The 25,207-nt window shown below is 40.9% G+C and overlaps 1 protein-coding gene across 8 annotated transcripts in view; it reads left to right on the top strand.

Annotated features, from left to right (window-relative positions):
- Positions 1 to 25,207, top strand: part of FRYL (FRY like transcription coactivator) — a 332,614-nt gene that overhangs the window by 198,974 nt on the left and 108,433 nt on the right. For all 8 annotated transcript variants that reach the window (XM_061583298.1, XM_061583296.1, XM_061583297.1 and 5 more), the window contains 9 exons: positions 408 to 518; positions 6,617 to 6,771; positions 6,882 to 6,981; positions 7,238 to 7,406; positions 9,464 to 9,723; positions 14,112 to 14,252; positions 15,466 to 15,634; positions 16,379 to 16,463; positions 18,121 to 18,233. In XM_061583298.1, the coding sequence (XP_061439282.1) occupies positions 408 to 518; positions 6,617 to 6,771; positions 6,882 to 6,981; positions 7,238 to 7,406; positions 9,464 to 9,723; positions 14,112 to 14,252; positions 15,466 to 15,634; positions 16,379 to 16,463; positions 18,121 to 18,233 (1,303 nt within the window). The remainder of the gene's footprint in view (positions 1 to 407; positions 519 to 6,616; positions 6,772 to 6,881; positions 6,982 to 7,237; positions 7,407 to 9,463; positions 9,724 to 14,111; positions 14,253 to 15,465; positions 15,635 to 16,378; positions 16,464 to 18,120; positions 18,234 to 25,207) is intronic.

The raw sequence follows: 25,207 nt of genomic DNA, 5'->3' as shown, positions 1-25,207 counted from the left end.
ACACTCTTAAAAATACATTTTGCTAACTTGTTTTTAGTTATAGTAGTGATAATTGATCAGCTGCTGTTTTCTTAGCCTTTGATTTCAAGATTGTGGTATTATAACCTGTAGATATCTAATGCTCACAACTCACCTAAAACATTAATGTTGCTGTATTTTTGTATTGGTTGCCGGGCAATGAGGCATCAATTGATTACACAAAATAACAAGAATCCCTCATTTTCTAGAAATCCCTCATTTCTAGCCTTCTGTGTTAAATAGTTTAATATTTTCAAATTACACAGAAAAAAAGACTTTTTTAGTCCTTGGAATGAAATCCTAATCTTTAAATCCAACACATGTTAGGGCACTATAAAGTTTAAGTAAAATAGTAACAATCTCTGTCTATTTTTCCCCAAATTTTTAAGGCTATGTCTGCTGTTCTTTGTTGTGGCCCTGTTGCAGATAATGTCGGACTGTCATCAGATGGCTATTTGTATAAATGGCTGGATAATATTTTGGATTCACAGGATAAGAAGGTAATGTATAAGTATCAGTGATCTTTAGCACAACTGTTCATAGTCAAATGAACTGTGGCTGAGATTTAGGAAACCTGAGAAATGGGGAGCATAGCCAGCACTTTTGAAAAACGGCAGTGTGAAGCATTAGCTCTGTAGCAAGCCTCACTGAAACATCGACCAAAACTAACTCTGATACCGGGGAATGCTTTATACAAAGGCTGTGGTGAGGAGAATGTCTGCAGGTACTGTGAGAGCAAAAATGGGCAATCTTACTCTCTTTGGCTGGAGACCAGATGGTGCCCGCTCCTCCAAAGGCAGCAGAGCTGCTACTTGAGAACCCCACATGTTTGAGGGCAGAATTTCCTGCCCAGCTCATCTCCCTCAAGCCAGTATTAATGGATACACACACAAACACGAGATGTGGCTGTTTGTTTTGCATTGTTCTCCAAGAGAACTGGAGGCAACTAAGACCTTTGAAAGACATTTCCCATGCAGGCTAGTTGGTCATGGTTCTTGTTATTTCTCCCAAACCCTCAGAAAATGTTGGGAACTATATCCATACACTTACTGCCTGAAAGAGGCAGGCATAAAATATTGATGGGGATTCCCCTTTATGTTAATTGTCATGAGGTGGACTATAATGCTTTCTGTCTCCAATGGTAAAGAAGCTAGAGAAGTCCTGCTGTTATTAGATACAAACACACACACACTAACACGGGTCTCATGAATCAAACTGCAGATGAAGAAATAGATAGTGAGATTTCAGATGGTGGGTGTGAGCCAGCATGGTGGAATTGTCAATGCTGGATATTGCCCGCCTGAATGTCTCCCATACTCTTTACATTCTGTTTTGCTTTACAAGAAGTGATAAGCAAGAGCCATTTATTTCCATGGCTAAAGTACCTGTTTAGGAATTGCTTGTTTTTTGCATCACCAACTCATCCTGATGCAAACTTATATCATCAGAAAGCATTATATTTGATTTTGTAGTCTCTTGTTGGCTCTATGCCTACTTGGTTTTGGTGGTCGTTATGGAGTGTCACTCTCACTGGTTTTGCATCCCAGTAAAGGAGCTGTCAAACTCTTTTTTTATTTACATTTGACTCCTCGATCCCCAATATGGGTAGCATGAAGTATTCCTCCTCTATAACAACTTGCTGTTCAAGTCTGGAACGCTTCAAAGTTTTTGAGTTTTCTTTAAGAAAAGTTAAAATTAGGTGGGAGGGGTGATTACAGGAGGAACAGATTGTTTGCTTTTCCACAGAATAACCTTACCTTCAGTTATGGTTTGTGCTTGTTTACATACAATCTATAGAAATGGTGGATCTTAGAGTAGCTACATTGAGTGTGAATGGTATAGGGCAGCCTTTCCCAACTAGTGGGCCACCAGATGTTGTTGGACCACAATTCCCATCTTTCCTGACCATTGGCAATGCTGGCTGAGGCTGATGGGAGTTGTGGTCCAACAACATCTGGTGGCCCACTAGTTGGGAAAGGCTGGTATAGGGGATGTGGTTAAAAGGAATGTTTAAAAGACAAACATACTGCAGTGACCTTCTTGCAGGCTATTCATAAAGTTCAAATGGATCCAATTCAGTCTAGGTTCGGGCCTGGGTTTGGGACCGAATCAGGCTTGGTCACCCTGATGGTTGACTTTTATAGAGAGAAGGATGGGGAATGCAACCTTGCACCTCCTGCTCAATTTCTCAGCAGCTTTCAAGACCATTGACGGGCTCTGTGGGATGGGCATTGGTAGCACTGTGCTGCGGTGACTCCGTTCATGCCTACAGGGTTGTATACAGAGAGTACTCCTCAGTCTCCTATTGTTTACGCTATGTAGTGCCACAGGGTATTATCTTGTCCCCAGTACTTTTCTCCAAGTGGCATGCCTAGTGTCCAAAGGCAGGAATGCACAGGAGTCAAGACTTGAGCTGCTTCTTCCAGCCTTCAACCTAGTCCATTCCTGCCTTTGTCCTAGGTCGGATCCTCCTGCTTTAGCTCTCAGCTCTCTTTGTGAGTTCCTTCCTGTGTTGTGTCCTGGTCCTTGTGAGATTTCTCTCTTTTCTATCTCCTGTTATTTAAACAAAAATATGAAGCCACCTGGAGCAGTTCTCAGGAGCTTTGGAGCAAGGTACCATCAGTACACTGATGATACCCAGCTCTGTTTCTCCATTACATCTGAATCAGGAGAGGCTGTGCAAGCCCTGAATCGGTGCCTGGATGCAGTGGTGGACTGGATGAGGGTCAATAAACTGAGCTTGAATCCTGGAAAGACAGAGGCCTTGTGGGTGGGTGGTTCCCGTGTCTGGGAGATGGGTCAATTGCCTGTCCTGGATGGGATTACACTCCCTCTGAAGGAGTAGATATGCAGTTTGAGGGTATTCCTTGATCTATCTTTGTCACTAGAGTCTCACGTGAGCGCTGTGGGTAGGAGTGCTTTCTGCCAGCTTTGGCTAGTATGCCAACTGTGACAGTTCCTGGACCATGATAGCCTAACCACAGTGGTCCATGCATTGGTAACCCCTGGTCAATTACTGCAATATGCTTTATGTGGGGTTGCCCAAGTGTCTGGTCTGGAATCTGCAACTACTGCAGAATGCAGCTGCCAGAGTGCTCAAAGGAGCAGGTTACTTGCAACGTGTTACCCTGCTGCTGGGAGAGCTGCACCAGTTGCCAATTTGCAGGTACTTGTGTTAATTCACAAAGCCCTAAATAACTTTGGCCCAAAGTATCTTAAGGACCACCTGACTCCCTGTATTCCCTCTTGATCACTGAGATCTGCTGATGGGGTTTCCTGAAAACTGAGATTTTTAAACAGGCCTTTTAATATGAATTTTCTTTTCCAAACAATGCAGTATGTATGGATGCTTTTATTTATTGCTTTTATGATGTTTTATTAGTTTTTAACTCTATCATGTCTTTGTATGTTGTAATGCCACCTTGATATAGTTTTATTAAAAGTGTGGCTTATAAATATTTTAATAAATAAATAGAAAGGCCCTCTGCTTAAGGGTAAATGGTTTGGGAAACAATTTCTGACAACTGGATCTAATAAATCTAAAGGGATGGGAATAATCCTCAACTCTCAGTTGGATTTTTTCCCCACAAAAATTCTGAAAAATGACCTCTGGAGACTTATTTTTGTAGAAGAGAAGCTGAATCAAACACACCTGGTCACATTAGGATCCATATACACACTCAATATGGGTCAATTAAAAGTTATCAGTAAAACATCATGAAGGCTTTGGTTTTCTCTAGCAGTGAATTGATATTAGGATGAGACCTTAGGGACATGTCATCCAAAAAATTGTCCCCCAGTAAAAGGCAAAGGGATAGGGGCCACAGACAATTGGATAAACAAAAGAACTCTCCTACAGATTTTTCATAAATGGCATCTCTGGGATCTCTGGAGTGAGACTTGCCTGGGAGACTACAGTTATACTTTTTCTTCAGGTAGGCATCAGATGCAGTCTAGGATAGAATAATAGAGTGGGAAGGGGTCTAAAAGGCTATCGAGTCCAACCCTCTGCTCAGTGCAGGAATCCAGCTTAAAGCATACCCTACAGTTGGCTGTCCACCTGCCTCTTGAATGTTTTCAGCGTTGAAGAGCACACTACCTCCCTTGGTAATTGGTTCCATTGTTGTGCTGCTCTAAAAGTTAGGAAGTGTTTCCTGATGTTCAGTCAAAATCTGACTTCCTGTAACTTGAGCCCATTATTCCATGTCCTGCACACTGTAATGATTGAGAAGAGATCCTGGCCCTCCTCTACTTGAAGAGTACTATCATACTCATATCATCAGCTTTCAGTCTTCTCGTCTCAAAGCTAAACATGCCCAGTTCTTTCAGTCTTTCCTCATAGGGCTTTGTTTTCAGTCCCCTAATCATCCTCATTGCCCTCCTCTCAACCTGTTCCAGTTTGTCTACATCCTTCTTAAAGAGGAGTGTTCAGAACTGGACGCAGTACTCAAGATGAGGCCTAACCAGTGCCGAATAGAGGGGAACTAATACTTCCACAATTTGGAAACTATACTTCTGTTATTGCAGTCCAAAATGACATTTGCTTTTTTTGCAGCTACATTACACTGTTGGCTCATATTCAGTTTGTGATCAACGACTATTCCAATATTATTTTCGCATGTAGTGTTGCTGAGCCAAATATCCCCCATCTTATAACTGTGCACTTGGTTTCTTTTTCCTAACTGTAGAACTTTGCACTTATCCCTGTTAAATTTCATTTTGTTGTTTTCAGCCCAATGCTTCAGCCTATAAAGATCCCTTTAAAAGCTGTTTCTGTCTTCCAGGGCATTAGCTATCCCTCCCAATTTTGTATCATCTGCAAATTTGATAAGCATTCTCTGCACCTCCTCATCCAAGTCATTAATAAAAATGTTGAAGAGCACTGTGCCCAGGACCGAACCCTTCTGGTACCCGCTCGTTACCTCCCCACAGTTTGAGAAGGAACCATTGATAAGCACCTTTTGAGTATGATTCTGTAGCCAACTGTGGATCCACCTGATAGTTGTTTCATTCAGCCCACATTTAACTAGTTTGCTAATCAGAATATCATGAGGCAGATTACATTTTATCCTTTCCACTGTTAACATTGGCCCCATAAAGATTACTGATCACTCTCTTCTAGAAGCCACCTTTAATATCCTGTAGTCTCACTACCTCAGCCTCATGGTCCTTCAACCCACCTTTGATTACTAACCAACGCATGAAAGAAAAATTAAAGGAATTCCTGTTAAATTACTTTAAAGATAATGATAATGGTGAGCCATATCATGGGGGGCTATGAAGGCAGTAGTACGTAGAGCCTCTTTGAAAGAGGGTACTGCTCTAAAGGGGAATGTGCAAGAACAAACTGCGCAACTAGAAAAGAACATTAGCTCCCTTTTACATAGATACAAAGCAACTGGCTCCCAGAGCATTACAGGAATCGGGACTTAATGAAATTACCCAAACTATGATCCAAGTTTTGTACCTGAGACAGACATTTTATGCACTTGATGGCCGTAACTCCAAGTTACTGGCCAGTAGATTGTGGTGGAAAAGGGAAAGAACAAAGGTATATTGCCCGCAAAGAAAGGGGGGGATTTCTCTGTGGAACAAATCTGTGTGGTGTTTAAAGATTTTTATACTACCCTATATACCTCCATTGACTTCTCAAAGCGTTTAATTGGTCAATATGTCAACCTTGCCCCCTTTCCTGTTCTGTCTAGAGATGACACCTACTTAAATGAGCCAATTATGGCAGAGGAGATTCTGATTGATATTAAAGCATTGAAGACCAACAAATCTCTGGGACCAGATGTTTTCATCAATTTATTTTATAAACAGTATAAAGAACTACTGGTCCAGCAGATGGCTCATTTGTTTAATGATGTGATGGGAGGTATGCTTCTACCCAGGACATGGAAGGTTTCTAAAAGAATCCCTACACCCTTTAGAGTTCCCACCCAGGAGAAGTCATACCATCAAATATCTGTCCTCAATCAAGATTCTAAAATATTTACCACAGTTCTGTTTCCTCATTTCAATCATGCTATAAGCAAATACATTCATTTGGATCAGACAGGCTTTGTTTCCTGGGGAGGGGGTTGGGTTTTACAATTAGGTGATACAACTGGTGCTTTGTATCAGTTTTTTGTTTGTTTACTTTTCCATAATGTTTTGAAAGTTAATAAAAATAATATATAAAAAAGGAAGAAACCTGCAAAATGCATAGTTGCTTGGAACCACACTCAAATTAGTGTGAATTTTTAACATGAGTAGAGGTATCCACCATCTCAGGTCTGCTAAGAAGGTTTAAAATTAATGGGGGGAGTTCAGCTAGAATGTATTAATGTAAAAGTTAAAATATTTGAAATATCAATTAATCTATAAACTCTGGCATTTGAAAAGGCAAAATACTTTTGTGATAATTGCCACTTAATATCTTGATATTAAAAGCTTAATTGATAGCTTAAGTATCATTCTACTTATTTAAAACGCTTTATTGTTGGATTTGGTAGTTATATTTCCTTTCTCTAATTACTCAAGTGTTTGTCTGTTCAGTTAATAACTTTAAAATGTTTGTGTTGCAGCTCTGAGTTTTTTATGATATTTTATTTAGGTTCATCAGCTTGGCTGTGAAGCAGTTATGTTGCTGTTGGAGCTCAACCCTGACCAGAGTAACCTCATGTATTGGGCTGTAGATCGCTGTTATACAGGTTCTAAGCGGGTAGCAGCTGGGTGCTTTAAAGCCATAGCCAGTGTATTCCAAAACAGGTACTGGAGAAACTTATTTTTGGGGAAATCAGTTAAGATTTTTTAAAGAATCTTATTTGTTTATTCATCTTAAGCATCTCAAAATGGTTTGTGTTTCATTTTCTTCACAGGGATTATCATTGTGATACAGTTACTCTTCTAAATCTTATATTATTTAAAGCAGCTGACTCTTCTAGGGCTATTTATGAAGTTGCTATGCAGCTCTTACAGGTTTGTATGAAAGGCCTTTCAAAATCTAGAAATGTTTGAGATATTTTTTAAAATGTAAACATTGTTTAGAAAATTATTGCATAATGTTAACATTGTAACACAGATCAGTGTTGTGACCCCACAGAATACCAGTTGGTAGTGTCTACTTTGTATTCTGTGAACTAATTACTTGCATGTTTATTGTTTAAAATAATATTCTAAACTTTACAGTTGAATTCATTTCCCAAGACAATTTTACTACATGTTATTTTTGTAGATTCTAGAGCCGAAGATGTTTCGCTATGCTCATAAACTTGAGGTTCAGAGAACTGATGGAATATTGAGCCAGCCTTCACCTTTGCCACATTTGTATTCTGTGTCCTATTATCAACTTTCTGAAGAATTAGCAAGGACATACCCAGAATTAACTCTTGCAATATTTTCAGGTATATTAGAACATTTCATGATGCCAAGACATTTGTTTTTAGGAAACAGTAAACTTGAGACATTTTACTGTGCTTTCAAGCTCTCAGACTTTTTCTCTGGTTAACAGTAGCCTGTATCAATTTCTGATAGCATAGTGGAGCCCTAATTGTGCATTGTGTCATTGGCTTACTTCTAAGTTAAGCTCGTGTCTCAACAAACCACGATAAGATCAAGCATTCTCTAGGATGTCTCCAAGTGGGATTTGTCTTTGAGTGAAGGTAGGAAACAAACTAAGTCTTCCAGGGAGAGAGAGCTAACAACTTCCTTTGATTTTAAAGCGTTTCCTGCCTTTTGAGTATTAGGGAGAGCCACTTAGAGATATCCAGATACCTAAGGAGAAACACCTTTCATGGTAATACTAGTTTTTCTTTTTGCCTGTGTGCACAGCCCTTTTGTTCATTCCATTTCATTCAATCTGGGAATCTATGGTTACCAGCTTCAGAACAAGGCAGGAACTTAAAGCATGGTTTGAAGTTGGTTTAATTATTATTTATTATTATTTATTTATTTATAGAATTTATTAGTCGCCCATCTGGCTGGCTGTCCAGCCACTCTGGGCGACGTACAACATAGGCATATAATACCTAGACATTGAAAATCTAAAAACAATGAAGATAAAATCTAGCCTACCCCAAAAGCCTGCCTGAAGAGCCAGGTCTTTAACATTCTTTAACATTCTGGCTTGTTCCAAAGCTGGTAACCATAATTCCTAGATAAAATGAAAGGTGAAACTATGGTTAATTAGATACTTCCTGGTTTAATTATGGGTCACACAAAGGGGTTGGGAGTGTAGTCAAAATGTTTCTTTATATCTCAGCCTGTAAAGTTGAGACACAATTGCCTGAAGTAGGCCATTGTTTTCCCAATGACTTTGCATGGTTGCTTTTCCTCTCTGACAGCAGGGATTCAGCCACATGAGAGGGACGACACTTTTTTTCTTTAGAATGGTGACAGTTGATTGATGCCTCCTACTGTATGAGGAAAGCACATCATTATTACTGATTCTGCTTGCTTACACATTTGCTGCTTTTCTGAAAATGTAAACAATGCTGAGTGGAGAAACCTTACCTTAAACAACACTTTCTCTGCCTTGCTTTGGGTACTTCCTGATGAGGGCCTTCTCTGTTGTGGCCTTGCTTTGTAGATCTCCCTACGTCTGTCTGCCAGGCATTTGCTTTGTTAGCATTTAGGTGCCAGGTAAAGACTCTTCTCTTTGCTTGAGTTTTTAATGGAAACTGATTATCTAACTTGTGATGTTGTATGAAGTTTTCCACCTTGCTGTTTTTTACGTGGTAAATGTGTTGAGAGTTTATTTTTTACTTTTTATTTTGTTTTCCTTTATGATATGTATTCAAAATGAACTGTAAGCTGTCTTGAAAACAAGGTGAGAAGACTGGGTAAAAATATTTTAAATATTTAAATGAAACTCCACCATACAAATCACTTGTAAAGTGAATCATTGAGGCTGTATTCTAAGCATACTTACTTGAAAGTATATCCTATTGAAATAAATAGGAGTTATTTATGAGTAAGCATTCCTAAGACTCTGTTGTAAATATAGTAAAACTTCGTGGTGTCATGTATGTCTGTATATCCTTTGAAGAATGGAGCATTTCTAAGTAAAATGCTTTAACTTTACATAAATAAATAAAACTTGCTGTACTTGGTTGGCATGCAAGTGCACTGTTCTTTTGAAAGCATGTATATTTTGCAGCCTTCCAACATCTGCTCCCATCTGGTTTAGCTGGCAGAATATACTTCTTGGAAACCTGTCAATACTTTGATTGATTTACTCAGCTTCATTAATAGTGACTTCAAGCATGATCTGCTCAGTGGAAAAAGGGAAGCACTTTCTTAATTTGAAATACAAAGTTAATTTGTCTTGCTATAAAAATCAGCATCTGTTAGGTACAGTAGATGACATTCTTTAACAAGCACTTCTGTAGTTAAGAAAAACAACAAAAAACTCTTTTCTAGTAACACTGAGATTTGTTTATTTTCTAATTATTGAATATAGAGGTAAGCCAGAGAATTCAAATGGCACACCCCTCTGGAAGACAGGTGATGCTACACTATTTGCTGCCGTGGATGAATAATATTGAATTGATGGATTTGAAACCTTTACCTACAATTCGGCGACAAGATGAAGATGAAGAGGATTCCTTGAAAGATAGAGAGCTGATGGTGAACAGCAGGCGCTGGCTAAGAGGCGAAGGTTGGGGATCACCACAGGCTTCTGCTTTGGTTTTAAACAACCTCATGTATATGACAGCAAAGGTAAACTAAACTATTTCCAGTGGACTGTCCATGTTAAGGTGATATAATTATTAACAGGGAAGCTAATACTGAATAATGAACTTTAGTGCTTAACTTTAATTGCGATATTTTACACTTTCAGTTCCAAAATTGTACTAGAAGTGATTTGTAATATTTTTAATCTTGAGAAACCTTATTAGTGTATCATAATGCTAGTAGTTTAAGCTTAGGTGGCCCATCCCTTCCCCAGCGGAACCACCACAGGGCTGCATATGAATATTTTTTTTCTAAGAAAGGGGGCAGGAAGAGAGAAAGGAATGAGGAGAGGAATGTGAGAAGAGCAGACAAGAATGTATGTTTGCCTGGGATAAGCAGCAAAAAGGCAGCAAAAAATGTTTTTGAACCCCGTGGTATAGTCTGTAATCCAAAACAGATTTACTAGGGAGTAAATACCACTGAACACAGAGGGGCTTACTTCTGAGTAAACATATGTAGGATGGTGCTGTTACTGTTTTTATTATATGTCTCTTTGGCTTGGTCCCTTTTTTATGGAGAGGAGATTAATTCATAAGTTAGTTTTGCAAATTATTATTTACCTAGCATAAAAATATAGCACATATTCTTTATATATTTGAAACATCACCAGGAGATATAATTTAGTTATCCAAATACAGCCATGTGACTAAGATGGCAATGAAGATTAAGCTAACAGATGCCATAGCAATAAATCTTTCCAGTACAACTTCTGTAATGTTAAGTTACCATCTTGTCTAGCAATAATTGTTGTAAAGGGCTTCCCCGTTGTCATGAAGTTATCGTGTCTTGCAACCCCTCTGAGCGCTCTGCTTTGTTGCATAAGCTTCTCAGTTGCTAAAAAAAAAACCCATGCTTTTGCTCACCAGCCTTGCATGATTAATAGTGATGAGTGATGCTAGTGTTGGGCCATTTCTAACTGTGCTGCTGCAGCAAGATTGTCTTTTGGGTATAAGACCCTCAGGTGGTTTTGAGCTCCCCCACTGCTTGAAGGCAGGAACATTGATTGTTTCAAAGGAAGTTGCTTGCTAACTCTCCCACTGAAGCCTCAGTCCTTCCCTTCTCTCAGAGCAGATCACTGGAATCCTCTATTTCCTATCTATTCCTAATCAGGTTTGTCTTATGCTGTTTGGTGGTGGTGGTGGTGTGTCTCTGTGTGTATGTGTGGATGCCCTCTAGCATAACTGGTGTTTGTGTGCTGGATGTTGTGGCACATTTTTCTTGTTAATCATTAATTTGTTATTTAAATTGTTGATTTGGTCTATTTTGTCAGTGCTCTCACACTATTCCAGAACATTCCTCAGTGTTGTTTCTCTGTTCTTAGTTTCCTGTCCTCCTGATTCCTACCTTCCTTGATTTTGTCAACTTATCTTTGTTTTAAAAAGAGAGTGTCTGTCTCCTCAGCTGCCTTTTACCTTTCCCTCCTGTGTGTCTAACTCTTGTTTTCTTCCATCTGCTCTGGGCAATCTGCTGCTACAACAGTGGAGAAAATTATTAAAAGCAGGTCCACCAAATCCACAACCAAGGCATGTGTACTTCCTAGTACCCTGTCCTGCATGATGAGCCCAGCAGTGGCTCTTGCCAGAGCGGTGGTCACATCTGCTAGAGGGGTAGGCACTGGGGCCTTCAGTTAGAAGACAGGTGAACACCAGACTGCAGCAGCAGTATCCGTGAAATAGTAGTGGGCCATCGCACTGTAGTAAGCAAGGCAGTAGGTGTGTTAATTACAGTAATGACTGATAGCAATATGATAATGGTAACACTTCATGAAGAATGGCTTAGCAGGTACAGGGGGGAGGCTGTGGAAAATGTGGACCTCCAAATGACACTGCATGTGTCTTCTTGCTGTAGCACCAGAGTGCACAGAGCTGAAGAGCAGTTATTTGATAAGGAGGGAGAGACAGCACCAATAATGGAGCACCTTGATTTAACTGGGTCTACTTCAGGGGAAGAAGTTTTGGGCTTTGAAACATCCTCACCTCAGGACCTCATCCAGGAGCCTCGGCACCAGTATGCTCAGTACGCTTTCACAGTTACAGCTTAGTGCTGAAAGAATAAAGCCAATTAAGGAGGATTTGTCACTCTAAACCTGCCTTTCCCAACCTTGGGTCCCCATATGTTGCTGGACTATAGTTCCCATAATTCCTGACCATTGGCCATGCTGTCTGGGGCTGATGGGAGTTGTAGTCCAACAACATCTGGGGGCCCAAGGTTGGGAAACACTGCTCTAAACAGTTGACAGGCATAGCACAAATATAGCCTACTATCACTGCCCCTCAGCAGCAAACAGAGTCTGTAAGTACCATCACCTTAGGTCTGCAGAGTCACCGTATGATTCCACTATATACTCAAGAAGAGGGTCACATCTCTCTCTGTAATGTTGGGCATTACGGAGCAGCTGAAGTTCCCAACCATAGGAGTTGCCACCATTGCAGCACTGTCCTAAGCTCCACATCTCGAGTGTGGGGATGTCCAATTCCAACACCCCACAAAACAGAGGTTGGATGATGAGGGACACAAGCCTAATGCCTTGGCAATCTCTATCTGCAAGAAAATTGCTTTTGTAGCTTGATGACTTACTCTGCAGGATACTGACAGGATTTGCAAGACACTGTTGAAAGCTGTGAGAGCTGCCGCCTTTGTGTGGTGGATGCCACCATGAACACTACACAGTTCTCAGCATGAGCTGGGGTGGCCAGCGTAGTAGCACGAAGAACTCTTTGCCTTTGCCTTTGGGAAACTGATTCAGTTTCATGTATCAGTCTTGTCAACTGAACCTTTTGTTGGAGAAAAGCTTTTTGGTGAAGGGAAACTAAGAGATATGCTGGTTGAATCCAAGGATAAATAGAAGGCCATGTCATCTTCTTCTAAGGAGGACAAGCATTCCTTTTGATGATTTTTTCTTCCCTGTGAGTTATTCTAATAGAACCACCAGCAGGTGCAGAGATTTTCAGACCTCTTGGTCCACCTGGAATAGACCCTGGTTCCAGGCCCAGGGGCAGCAGCAATCTTCTATGCAATTTGGCAGCTCCACATCCAAAAGCATATACAATTTTACAATAAACACCCTAACATCATGAGTACAAACAATTAAATCTCATCCATTTCAGCAAGCCCCACAACATAGACTAAAACAGACTGTTAAGAAGAAAATATTTTTTTACCGTGTCAATCAAAAGTATTTTCTGAGGGAGAGAGTTCCACAGTTGTGGAGTCTTCATTGAAAAGTTCCTGTCACATGTGTCCACCAACCTAAACTCCTTCCCTGGAAGCCACATGAGTAGGCTTTGGGAGCTTACCATAATGTTCAGGCAAGTTCATATTGGTATAGACATCATTTAAGTAACTTCGGTCCAAACCATTTAAGGCAGGTGTGGGGGACCTTTGGCCCTCCATGTTGATGAACTACAGTTCCCATCATTCCTGGCTATTGGCCACTGACTATTGGCTTGCTGAGGAGAAGTAGTTCAGCAGTATCTGGAGGGCCAAAGGGTCTCCACACCTGATTTAGGGCTTTAACACTGTTTAAAAGTTTCTGAACACACTTCAAAGGCAGCCTCACATAGAACACTTTTCAGTAGTTAAAGTGATATTTAACTAAGCCATGTGGCCAGATCTGGTATTTCTGGCAACACACTAGCCTTGCTGTATGAAAGTGTTCCTGGTCATCACTGAGTCCAGCAGTACACCTAAACTGCAAACCTGGATCTTTGAGGGGAGTGTTACTCCACCCAAGATAGGTTGCACTCTAGTTCTCCAATCTGCCTTTCGCCTAATAAGGAGGAGCTCTGTCTTGCTGGATTACATTTCAGTTTGTTTGTTCTTAGCTAGATTCAGAACATGAATAGCTTCTTTGAATTTAGATAGGAAGGGGAGAGAGATAAGCTGAGATAAGCCAGCTTTTGCACAGACACTCCATCTTTCGGCAACCCTTTCCTTGCTGTCAGGACATTTTCAGTTCAACCATACTTCCTGTTTCATTCTAACTGGAAGACTGTTACCAGATTTGGAACAACCCAGTGTCTTTAACTGTGTTTTGAAGTTGGTTTGGGAAACTGATTCCATGAAGTATTCTGGGTGGGGAGAATCTGTGTAAAGAGGCAAGCCTCATCTTTGGAAGCCAATATATGATTGTCTGAATCAACTCCCAGACAAAGTACACAGTGACAAACAGCTATATCTATCGTGAAAATTAATATACAGAACAGTGTGTTACCAAACAAGCTCCACAATCCTAGGAATATTAATTGGTTTAAGTTGATAAATAAACCTTGTAGTTTTATTTTACTGTTGGCTATGAAACATACCTCATTGTAAACTATTTTCTGTGTGATATTGTTGGAAGTGATGAGAAGGAATGTCTCATTGTTTTCTAGTATGGTGATGAGGTGGCATGGTCAGAAATCGAGAATGTCTGGATTACTCTAGCAGACAGTTGGCCAAAGAATCTGAAAATAATCCTGCATTTTTTGATCAGCATTTGTGGAGTGAATAGTGAACCTAGCCTCTTGCCTTACGTAAGTGACACTGAAGCCCTTCGCTACTTCTCTGTTTCATTTAACAATGACTTTCAGTAGACAGAATATATGGGTTCAAATCTCTGCTCAGCCACAAAGCTCACCTTCAGCCAATTTCTCTCATACACTCAATCGCCATTTGGTGGTTGTGAGGATAAAATGGGTTAATCTTGGTGTAGACCCCACTTGGGCCCCTTGGAGAAAAGTCAAAATCTTTATTTATTGTATTTATTTATTTGTTTGTTAGATTTGTATTCTGCCCTTCCTCCCAGTAGTAGCCCAGGTAGCAAACAAAAGCTCTAAAACTCTAAAATAGCATAAAAACAGACCTCAGAAATATATTACAACAAAACATCCTTAAAAACATATTAAAACATCTTTAAAAACATCTTTTTAAAAACATTTTAAAAAGCAATTCCAACACAGATGCAGACTGGGATAAGGTCTCTACTTAAAAGGCTTGTTGAAAGAGGAAGGTCTTCAGTAGGCGCCGAAAAGATAACAGAGATGGTGCCTGTCTAATATTTAAGGAGAGGGAATTCCAAAGGGTAGGTGCCACTGCACTAAAGGTCAACTTCCTATGTTGCGTGGAACGGACCTCCTGATAAGATGGTATCTGCAGGAGGCCCTCACCTGTAGAGCGCAGTGATTGGGTATATAAGGGGTAAGATGGTCTTTCAGGTATCCTGGTTCCAAGCTGTATAGGGCTTTGTACACCAAAACCAGAACTTTAAACTTAGCCCAGTAGCTAATAGGTAGCCAATGCAATTCTTTCAGCAGCGGGTGACGTGTTGGTGATACCCTGCCCGAATAAGCAGTCTCGATGCTGCATTTTGCAGCATTTACAGCTTCTGGACCAACCTCAAGGGCAGCCCCACATAATGAATTCCTTTTAAGAAACCTTTTTGGCATTACAGTGAGGGACCTACAGGAACAGTCAGTAAAACGTTTTTTAACAGACAAATTTCAGGACTCCTCAGTGGACCATAAAAAGTTTTTTGGCATCACAGGAGTAGTAAATTATTTTCTTAATTGGGGGGATGGGATTGGGGACCACAAAAATATTTTGGCATCATGTGGTGGGTTATTTTGCTTTTGTTTTATGTAATTTGACTGCTAATGTAAGATTTAAATATTACTCAAACTGAAGATTTAAGCAGAAATGATTTCAGCCATCATGTTTAGTTATTTGTTTTTAATGTTTGAATGGCAGGTAAAGAAGGTAATTGTTTACTTGGGTAGAGATAAAACCATGCAGCTTTTGGAAGAGCTGGTGAGTGAGTTGCAACTTACTGATCCAGTTAGTTCTGGAGTCACTCATATGGATAACCCACCATATTACCGTATCACTTCTAGTTACAAAATCCCTTCTGTCACCTCAGGTGAGATAATGAATTTAATCAATCTTTTGTTGTACTTAAGTGGTTATATTTGCTTCACTGTTAGGTAAATCTAAATATGCATTTTTATTGTTAAGTATGAAGCTTTATTTTAAAACTTTTTTTTAAAAAAATCGGAATTGTTAATCTGATGGGAGGGAAAATACTAGTCTGGGAGAAGTTTTGATTATATGAACCATTGACCTGGTGCTGCCAAACTCACCATGTTTCACAGAAGTGGTGAGCTCTAGATGCAAAGCTATTTCAACATAATATTTGGAAGCTTTGAAGAATCAGTGAGAGGAGAACAGTTACACAGTGGCTCTTCTCTCCACCCCTTTTATATTAGGAACGCGATCAGTGAAAGTATTTATTGCAGACAACTTTGAAATATGCAACTGGCTAAATATGCATAAGGGCTTGTGCAAACGCTCTGGATTTTTTCTTTTCTTTGAACAGCTGACCCTTATGCAATTTCACAAACTTGAAACTTTAAAAAAGAAAGAATCCAAAGGTCATTTTGGGGGTGCACAGTTAGCTGCAGTGTCCTTGAATTTTGACACTGATTTTCTTTCTGTATTATGTATAAATTCCTTCCTTAGCTTTCTACTTGTGCAGTGCATGATTAGTAGAGTTCATACGCAGATTAAAATAAAATAACAGGCCAGTTTGTTTAAGTAACTTTCATAATTCATGCACATTTCACAAGCTCTTAATCCTAAATATTTTGTTATTTCAAATTTTCAGGTACTACCTCCAGTAGCAATACAATGGTGGCACCCACAGATGGTAATCCTGACATTAAGCATGCAAAAGATAGCATTGATGAAAAGTAAGTTGTGCCTCAGAGAAAACTACTACTGAGATTTGGAATACAAATAACTCATTTTTATTACCAAAAATACAACTAGTCAAGTCAGATTTTTCTCAGTATCACAGGTCATTGATTATTTTTCTTGACCTTATTTAAATATTGGGGCCAAAAATGGAACTTTCTTTGTGGCAGTCCCATTAAAAGTACATTCAAGTGAATGTGGTGGATTTTAGTGTACCATTCTCAATATGTGTAAGTTCAAATGCTGATTCTGTACTTGCAGTCAACTTTATTTTATTTTATTTTATTTATTGAATTAATATCCCACCCTACCTACCAAACGAGCGCAGGGTATCAAACATAAACAAAACAATTTAACAAGACAAAAAAAAACTAAAAACAGTTAAAAACATTCCAAAACACAATCACAATTAAAATCATTCTAAAACACAGTTAAAAACATGCTTTCATCAGTGATCTTCGGGTTGTCAGGAACAGTCTCCTTCAGCGTCAAATCAAACACCTGGGTAAACAGGAATGTTTTCAAATTCCTCCTGAAAGTCAGCAGTGATGGAGATAGACACACCTCACTGGGGAGGGCACTTCACAAATGAGGAACCACCACTGAAAAGCCCCTGTCACAAGTCAGCACCAACCAGGCAGCACTCAGGGGTGGCACCATCAACAACGTCTTGCCTGCTAATTGTATGGTCTGAGATAGTTGAAACTGGGGAAGGCACTCTTTTAGATACTTGGGTCCCAAACCATTTAGGGCTCTATATGCTAGTACTAACACCTTGCATTGGGTCTGGTAGCTCACTGGCAGCCAGTGCAACACTTTCAGGACTGGTGACACATTGTTCTATTGGGCTGCATCACTTACCAGCCTAACAACAGCATTCTGCACTAGCTGCAGCCTCTGGACTGTCTTCAAGGGTAGCCCCACATATAGTGCATTACAGTAGTACAAACAGGAAGTCACCCAAGCATGGACAATTGAGGCCAGGCTATCCCAGTCCAGGAATGGCCACAACTGGTGAATCAGCCTCAGCTGGGCATAAGCACTCCCAATCACAGAAGCCACTTGGGACTGTATTGACAAGTTGGAATCCAGGAGTACTCCCAGACTACAAACTGTTACTTCAGTGGTGTACAACCTCTCCCAGAACAGGTTGTACACCTAATTTCCAGACATGGGAACCACCCATAGCACTTCTACCTTACCAGGATTCAGCCTCAGTTTGCTGGGCTCCATCCACTTTATCACTGCCTCAAGACACTGTCCAACACCTTCACAGCCTGTCCTGATTCAGATGGAATGGAGAGATAGAGCAGCAAGTAATTTCCCCCTCAAAGTGATTCACAAACCTCTCACAGCAGGCTATTGAGCGATCCATTGTTGATGATGGTCTGGGCAATCACTGAAGATGCAATAGAGGCAAGAGTTTACTTGCTCAATATATTAAGAACATTTATAATTCACCCTTCATCTGAAAGAACCACAGAGCAGGTGAAGATAAAGAGGGTACTTAATAGAACATGGGGGCTTAAATGGGGTAGGACTGAATTGTGAGATATAAAATTAGTTCGTTCTGTACAGTATAAACCCACCCTGCAACATCTTACGAAACAGAGGTATAGCGCTCATTTAACACCATTATTTTTATTCCTTCAGCTATGTACATCTAGATATCTATAGTGGATTGAATAGCAATCTGAACCGCCAGCACCACAGACTAGAATCTCGCTATAGCAGCAGTTCCGGAGGATCATATGAAGAAGAGAAAAGTAATGTATATATTTCTCTTTAGTCATGCAAGTTTTAACGGTTAAGTACATATATGAACAATGTTAGTTGAAATATTTTGTGGCAAAAATCTCTGTTTCTCACATTGTGGAGGAGCCTTTTACTTTTATATGGTGTGGAGATGGAGCTTATGTTACTTTAGCTGTTAAGACAGCCAGTTGCTTTGTTTCTCCCTCTGGTCTTCCAGTGGCTGAGAGGGCAAAAAACATGTATGCAACTCTGTAAGCACTTCTTTGCTAATAGCACACATACTGTGATTTTAAAAAGCTTTTCTTTAGTCACCAGAGTCTAGAGCATAAAACATCATGGCCACATCCACACCAGACATTTATTCCACTTTAAACAGTCCTGGCTTCCCCCCAAAATCCTGGGAAGTGTAGTTTGTGAAGAGTTCTGAGAGTTGTTAGGAGACCATTACTCCCTTCACAGAATTTCCAAAATTCTCTGGGAAGAGGGGCTGACTGTTAAACCACTCTGGCCATTAGAGCTCTGTCGGGAATAGGAGTCTTCTAATAACACTCAGCACCTTTCACAGACTACACTTCCCAGGATTCTTTGGGAGAAGCCATGATTGTTTAAAGTGGAATAAATGTCTGGTGTGAATGTGGCCCATGGCGTTTTTCACAACTTGTTAGCACTTGATCTAAGGCCCACTTCATGTATTGCAGCCCACATTTAGAGGTGCCAGTAGCTACATCCACTTGGTGATGATCTACCTTGGTGCAGTAACATTTCTAAGTTTCTTTCTCTTTCCATGCAAAATTGGGCTGCGCAGAGGCTTCCATGCCAGTAGCTTCCAGGAAGATGTGGATACTGCATGCATATCTGAAAATAATTTATTTCTCCAGTGGCACCAGGACACCCCCAAGTGCAGTATTGTCTTTCTCTCCTGTTGCTTGAGCCAGGAAAGAGTTAACACTCCAAAGGACTCTCATCTTAGCCCCTCCCACAGAGTGACAGTTCGTTTTCCTGCCTGGCTTGAGCACTACTGTTTTCGCCTTGCTCTTCAGTCTGTCTATCCTTACTTAGAATCCCAAATCTTTACCTAATGTTGTTGATTTGTTGTGTCTGAATTCCTTTCTGAGTGGTTTGTGTTTGAGTGTCATTTACAGTTTTGTCCAAATGAATCATGTGCCTGTCTGAGTGACTATTAAGTGTCTGTTATGTCCATTGGTCAATTTATGATTGCTCTCAGCATTTGATACCCTGAATTAATTACTTAGATAATTAGCTGAGGTGTTCAAATTAATTTTGTTTTATCTAATGAATTCTGTGTATTGATTCAACTGTGACAAAGAAGACTTTTCTGAAAGGGGGGGGGAACCTTCTAGCAGCAAAATGCATAAGGAGCACTCCAAAAAATAAAATCAGTGCAGAAAGAGACAAGAGCGGTTGTTGCAGTAGCACCTTCAGCCCACTCAGAGAAAAGATGTTGGCTAAAAACACAAGGATCATAGCCAGTCTCTACAGAGCATTCTAAAAGATTAAAGTCATGGCACAAAGTGGCAGGAGCAGTTGGTGCAGTAGCGACTTCAGCCGCTCAGGGGAGATGACAGTTAAAAAGACAAGCTGCAGCAGAGGCAGCCGCCATTTTGACCAACAGCAAACACCTTCACAGTCAGTGTGTAGCCCATTCACTCTTGCACAGAGAGAGGCCAGTAATCAGTAGCAAAATACTGTAAACCCTGCAAGCGATGCAATAGCAGAGCAATGAGAGGGAAAATGCTGCCAAAACTAAGGAGAAAATTAAAAACACAGTTTTAACTACAACATTATTAGAATGCAGAAGGCTGCCATTTGGGCGACAGAAAACAGCCTCACAGGCAGTGGGTGGCCCATTAACTCTTGTAGTAGCACAGAGAGTGGGCAGAAACATGAACAAAACCATTACAAATCCTGCAAGCGATGTGGTTGCAGAGCAGTCATGGAGGAAAAATGCTGCCCAAACTAAGGACAAAAGTAAAAATGCATTTTTTACCATCAGCATTATTAGAAAGCAGAAGAGCAGTTTATGTGGGAGAGCAAAGCCAGCAGTGGGTGGCAACAAAATATGAGATGCTCTCTGAGAGTGAAAGGGCTCCAGATCCTTTGGTCCTTTTCTGATCAAATTCAGAGAAGAGTGCATTGGGTTTAACACTCAGCAGTCTGAACTTCCATAGACCTGTTTAGATATGGTGCCATTGGGTAATGATGCCACCTCTGTTCAAAAACAGCAGCAACAGCATAAAGATTCAACACAGACAGTTAGTTTGTTCTCTGGTGCTATCTCCGGTTTCAGTCAGGAAATTCAGGAGGTGGAATCTTTCCATTCAGTCCTGCTGCATTAAATCACATTAGAAGAGCCCTGATGGATGACATTTCTGCAAAACTAGCTGCATTTTGCCAGTCTTTTCAAGTAGCACCTACACAAATGCAGCAAGTTACACAAGCACACCCTGCATCAGTGAATAATCAATTACCTTCCAATACGTTGCAGCTCAGTGTTCATTTGAGTCAGCCAAACAATACTGTTGATGAGCAGCAGGGGCAACAGAGAACATGCGACAATGCTTCACATCACAGGATGTGTCCAGAGGTAGAGCACTGAGACTAATGGTATAGAGGTTTGGCTGACAAACCACTGAGATGTGTATGATGATTCAGTTGTCTCTCTGGAAAAGGATATAGATGGTTCACAGGTAGAAGAGCAGTCCACCTTGAGGCTTTTTCATAAAGGATGGCAAAGTCAATTCCTGATGTCTGTGGAATTGTAAATTAACTATTTTGTTTGAGTAACCCTGCTGCGTTCCTTCAATAGTCTTAGGTAGTCCTGTGGAGGGTGCCACATTCATCTCGTTTAAGGGGCAATGACTGGGCAGCAACTAATGGCCACTACAAGGGCAGCTGAGTTGCTGGAGACCAGGAAGACATGCTATATGAGGGAGGCGTGGCCGGGATGCCCTGGTCAGTTGAAGTACACTAATTCAGTTTGGCAAACTGCAATCAAGCATGCAGCTGAGCCTCTGTCAAATGTGCAGCACCCACCTCAAACGCAAGTACTAGGGGCTGCTTCATGTGTGTTATCTTCATCAGGTGATGAATTTGTGGGCACAAGCAATAGACAAAGAAACTTCATTAAAAACAAAAACAAAACAGTGGTCTCTACAAAGAAAATGCTATGTGCTCATTGTCTACATTCAGATTAACTGAGCAGGACACTCAGTCCATGCAGTTTGGCTGGAAGATGTTAAATCTCTCATTTGCTGAAATACAGTGCCTCAGGTCCACTCAACAGCACCATATAGTGGCACATTGGATGCACTGCAGTTTTCTAATTCACAGTGCATAGTTGTCCAGCCACAGACAGGCTGATCAGCCTGGTTATCCACAAATTGTTGCTGCCAAGCCATGCAAAAATGATGATGATGATGATGATTAAAAAATAAATAAATAAATTATGTCTGATGCACAATCAGATTAAGAGAAAGACACAGTTCCGCTTCTGATGAGGAGGGTGTTAAGTTACCAGACTTGCATGCAATTCCAAGGGGCCAAGGGACAGAGTTCAGGATGACATCACAGGTTACTAGACAGCCAGATGCTGCTATGAACACTGATTCCCTTGATCCTTAGGTGACACCAGATATTGAGGATGGGGAAGGAAGTAACTTCCTGGTACAGCTTAAAAAGAAAGTATCCCACACACTGTTAAGGATGAACATTTTATTCATTTGTTTTGTAGAATGTTAGTAGCATTGGGTCATCCTGAGAAACCAGCTGATCCAAAGCACAGAGGTTCCAAAAGAGTCTAGTACTAATCACAAGGAAATTCCAGTCCAGCTCCTAAGTAAAAGACTTAGATTGAATGGGAAGCACTTCTTCAGACTAAAAGACTAATGGTTTGGGCAAATAAGTACTTCTTTCCAGACCCAGAGTTTATGCATAAACTCTGACTACTAGCAATAATTTGCCAGTGGCTACTTTAGTGTCCAGAGCTCATCTACCAAAAGAGATAGCACAACCATTGGACACGGCAGCATCCTACTGCTCAGTAAGTCATCAATTCTGTTTTCAAAATTCTGTTTTCATGCTATTCTACAGCAACATCTTACTACTCACTATTCCACTACATTGCCACAGTTTCCAAGTACTGTATATGGGGCCAATTTGGACACTTCCTCATTGGGAGGTGAAGAGCTACTGCATTCTAGCCTCCACATTCAGTTATTAGAAGCTACAGTCAGCCTCTCAAAGGCAGAGCTGTCACTGCACTCTACTGTAATGTGAATAGTAGTTTCCATAATGTCCCATACTGGGCAGTCCACTTCTTTATTATCAGAGCAGCCTTTGCTGGCTCAGTATAACATTAGATCAGTTGGGGTTAGATATGGTATGTTCTGAATGTAGAAAAAAGTGATGAAATGATCTCTAATAAATCATGGCCACAACAGCCTTGGACACAATGTACCATGTGTGAAGTCCATTCGTTCTTTGCTGCTCCTGATACAAGTCTCGAGGATGGGCTATTTCTGTTCCTCCTCTGTCTCGGTAACTGGTCAGGTCACAGTGTGATATGCTAATGCATTTTTTCTTGCGTGACAGACTGCCTTGATGGCCATTATTAGCACCATGAACTTTGAGTCCCTAAGGGAGAGGAAAATAAAATGAAAACGATAATGACAATGATGATGATAATAACAACACATAATAAGACAATGCCACTCAGTAATTATGGGGTTGTCACATCGGTCATTCAGTAGGGTTGCATAAGATCCAGCTACAAGGGTCAACATCTTTTCAAGTCCTAAAAGTTGCCCATTTGGGGTTATTTAGACCCAAGAATGTTCATACAGTCATAAAGACATGTCTGTGGAGACTGTTAGGTTTTTCCCCTCAGAACACACCAGAATGTTGGCCCTTTGGGAAGAGTCTGTTGGTTCCTCTAGAGGGCCATATGCATATAAGTAAATATCAGTTGCTTCATGAACGAGAATGTGAAAGTTATTTCTAGCAGATGGCTCTTTTGTTTGGAAGTATTTGCTAAAAGTAGCAGCACATAGCACAGGTTTGCTCTCCTGGAGAGCTGCAGTCCTTAACAGCTGAAGGAATGGATAGTTATGTATATCTTATTGGTCCTTGAAGAGCTTAAGGGTCCCCTGTAGGATGATCTTAACAATGACTATTAAATAAAATCAAATAAATAAAATATAGATGAGCTTGTTTTTTTTTCACAAGTTTCCATGAGGCTTCAGCCATATCCTCTGCAACAACATATTCAGTATTGTCTTCTGCAACAATATATTCGCTATCATTTTAACCAGGGTGTTCAGTTCATTAGCTAAATAGCTGTTGGAATGGTACTGGTGTTCAATTCATTGCATGCCCTTTGCCACCAGGTCCCAGGGCGGTGCAAAACAGTTTATAGATTAATATTACAAACAAATTGTTTGCTGGAACAAAGTAATCTTTGGTAGCAATTACTACTCTGCACAACTTTGTAACTTGGCTAGGGTTTACACATGTGCAATTCCATTTCGTTTCCTTCCTCGAGGAAGATCTGTAGCAAATTTAATGTATATTTTACTTGTAACATAACTTGTCTTTATTCCTTGACTTCAACAGGTAGATAGTTATATAGTTTTTTGAGAATGTGGGCAACAGAATTGAAGACAAACACATGCTTCTTATATAATCCTTAATTCACTCAAAATTAAGGCTACCAGGCTTTCTGTTGTTTCTTTGTGTTCATTTAAACAGCAGTTTACGTTTGCAGATTACTGGCACTCAGCAGGTTCGCATAGCATGGCAATATTTCACAGATTGCTTTGAAGGTATGAGAAGTTTCACCTAGTTGGAGATTTCCTAGTTGCTTTTGAAACACTGAGGAGGTTTGGTTGCATAAATTACCAGGTGTCCATAGTGAGTTCCTCCTAGCTGGACCTTCTCTGGCTGCTTCCAAAGCATTCAGTGGGTCACCTTACTCTGCACCTGGTATCATGGTGCATTCAACAAGAACAGCAGCTGCTTATGCAGCACATACAACAAATGTTCCTCTACAAGAGGTTTGTTGGGCAGCCACTTGGGCAAACCCGGATACATTTATCAAGTACTATAAGATGGGCATTTATGCATCTGCGGAGGCAGCAGTGGGGAGCTGAGTTCCTTAGCAGATGTTGCTGGATCATTAAGGGGCATGTACCCACCCACACAGGAGGTGAGCTTTGGAACATCTCACTTGGGGGTGTCCTGGTGCCCACTGGAGAAGGAACTGTTTTACTCACCAGAAATGTGTTTCTCTGGGGGCACCAGGACACTGCCAAGGCCCACCCTGGGATGCAACGTGAGGAAGAATAACACAAGGACAGTGGGGGAGAAGGAAAGATCATGGAACTGACTTAGAAGTTTGCAAGTTCATGTTTCATGTTGGCTTCAGCGAATGCAATATTATTCCCCAGTGGTTCCAGGAGGTCATTCTGCCGCTTGGAAGGCGCCTTCCCCAGCGCGCGATAGGCAGGGTCCAATCTTCAGATTATCTCATCTGGGGGAGGGGCCATCCCGCTCTCTCCCAGACCTGTCCTGCCTACTGTTGTGGACGGGTCAGGGTCCAACTAGGCTTCCTAAGAGTCAGCCAGCTTTTAGTTTTTTCATTCACCCTAAAATCTCATTTTTCTCTCCACCTTTCTACTCTCTCTTGTCTCTCTCTCGCTGATACTTTATTCCTGTTTCTTCCCTTCCTTTCCCACTCCTCCCTGGCTACCTAGCTCAGGATGGGGAAGGGTGACACTTAGAGGGCCACCTGGCCCACAATAGAGTGGAGTGGAGTGTCAGCGTTTTGCGCCCATTGAGGAGAGGCAGGACCGCGTGCAGCATGTACAGCTGCAGTTCCTTTCCTTGCCACTTCAGCGCCCATCTGATCAGCAGAGGAGAAAGGCGGCTGCGGCGGCAGCAACTAGGTGCAGCCTCCGTTTGTCTGCGC

This window comes from Rhineura floridana, chromosome 9, assembly GCF_030035675.1.
Source record: "Rhineura floridana isolate rRhiFlo1 chromosome 9, rRhiFlo1.hap2, whole genome shotgun sequence".
Taxonomy (NCBI): domain Eukaryota; kingdom Metazoa; phylum Chordata; class Lepidosauria; order Squamata; family Rhineuridae; genus Rhineura; species Rhineura floridana.
The sequence above is the reverse complement of the archived record's forward strand: the minus strand, read 5'-3'. Positions and strand labels throughout refer to the sequence as shown.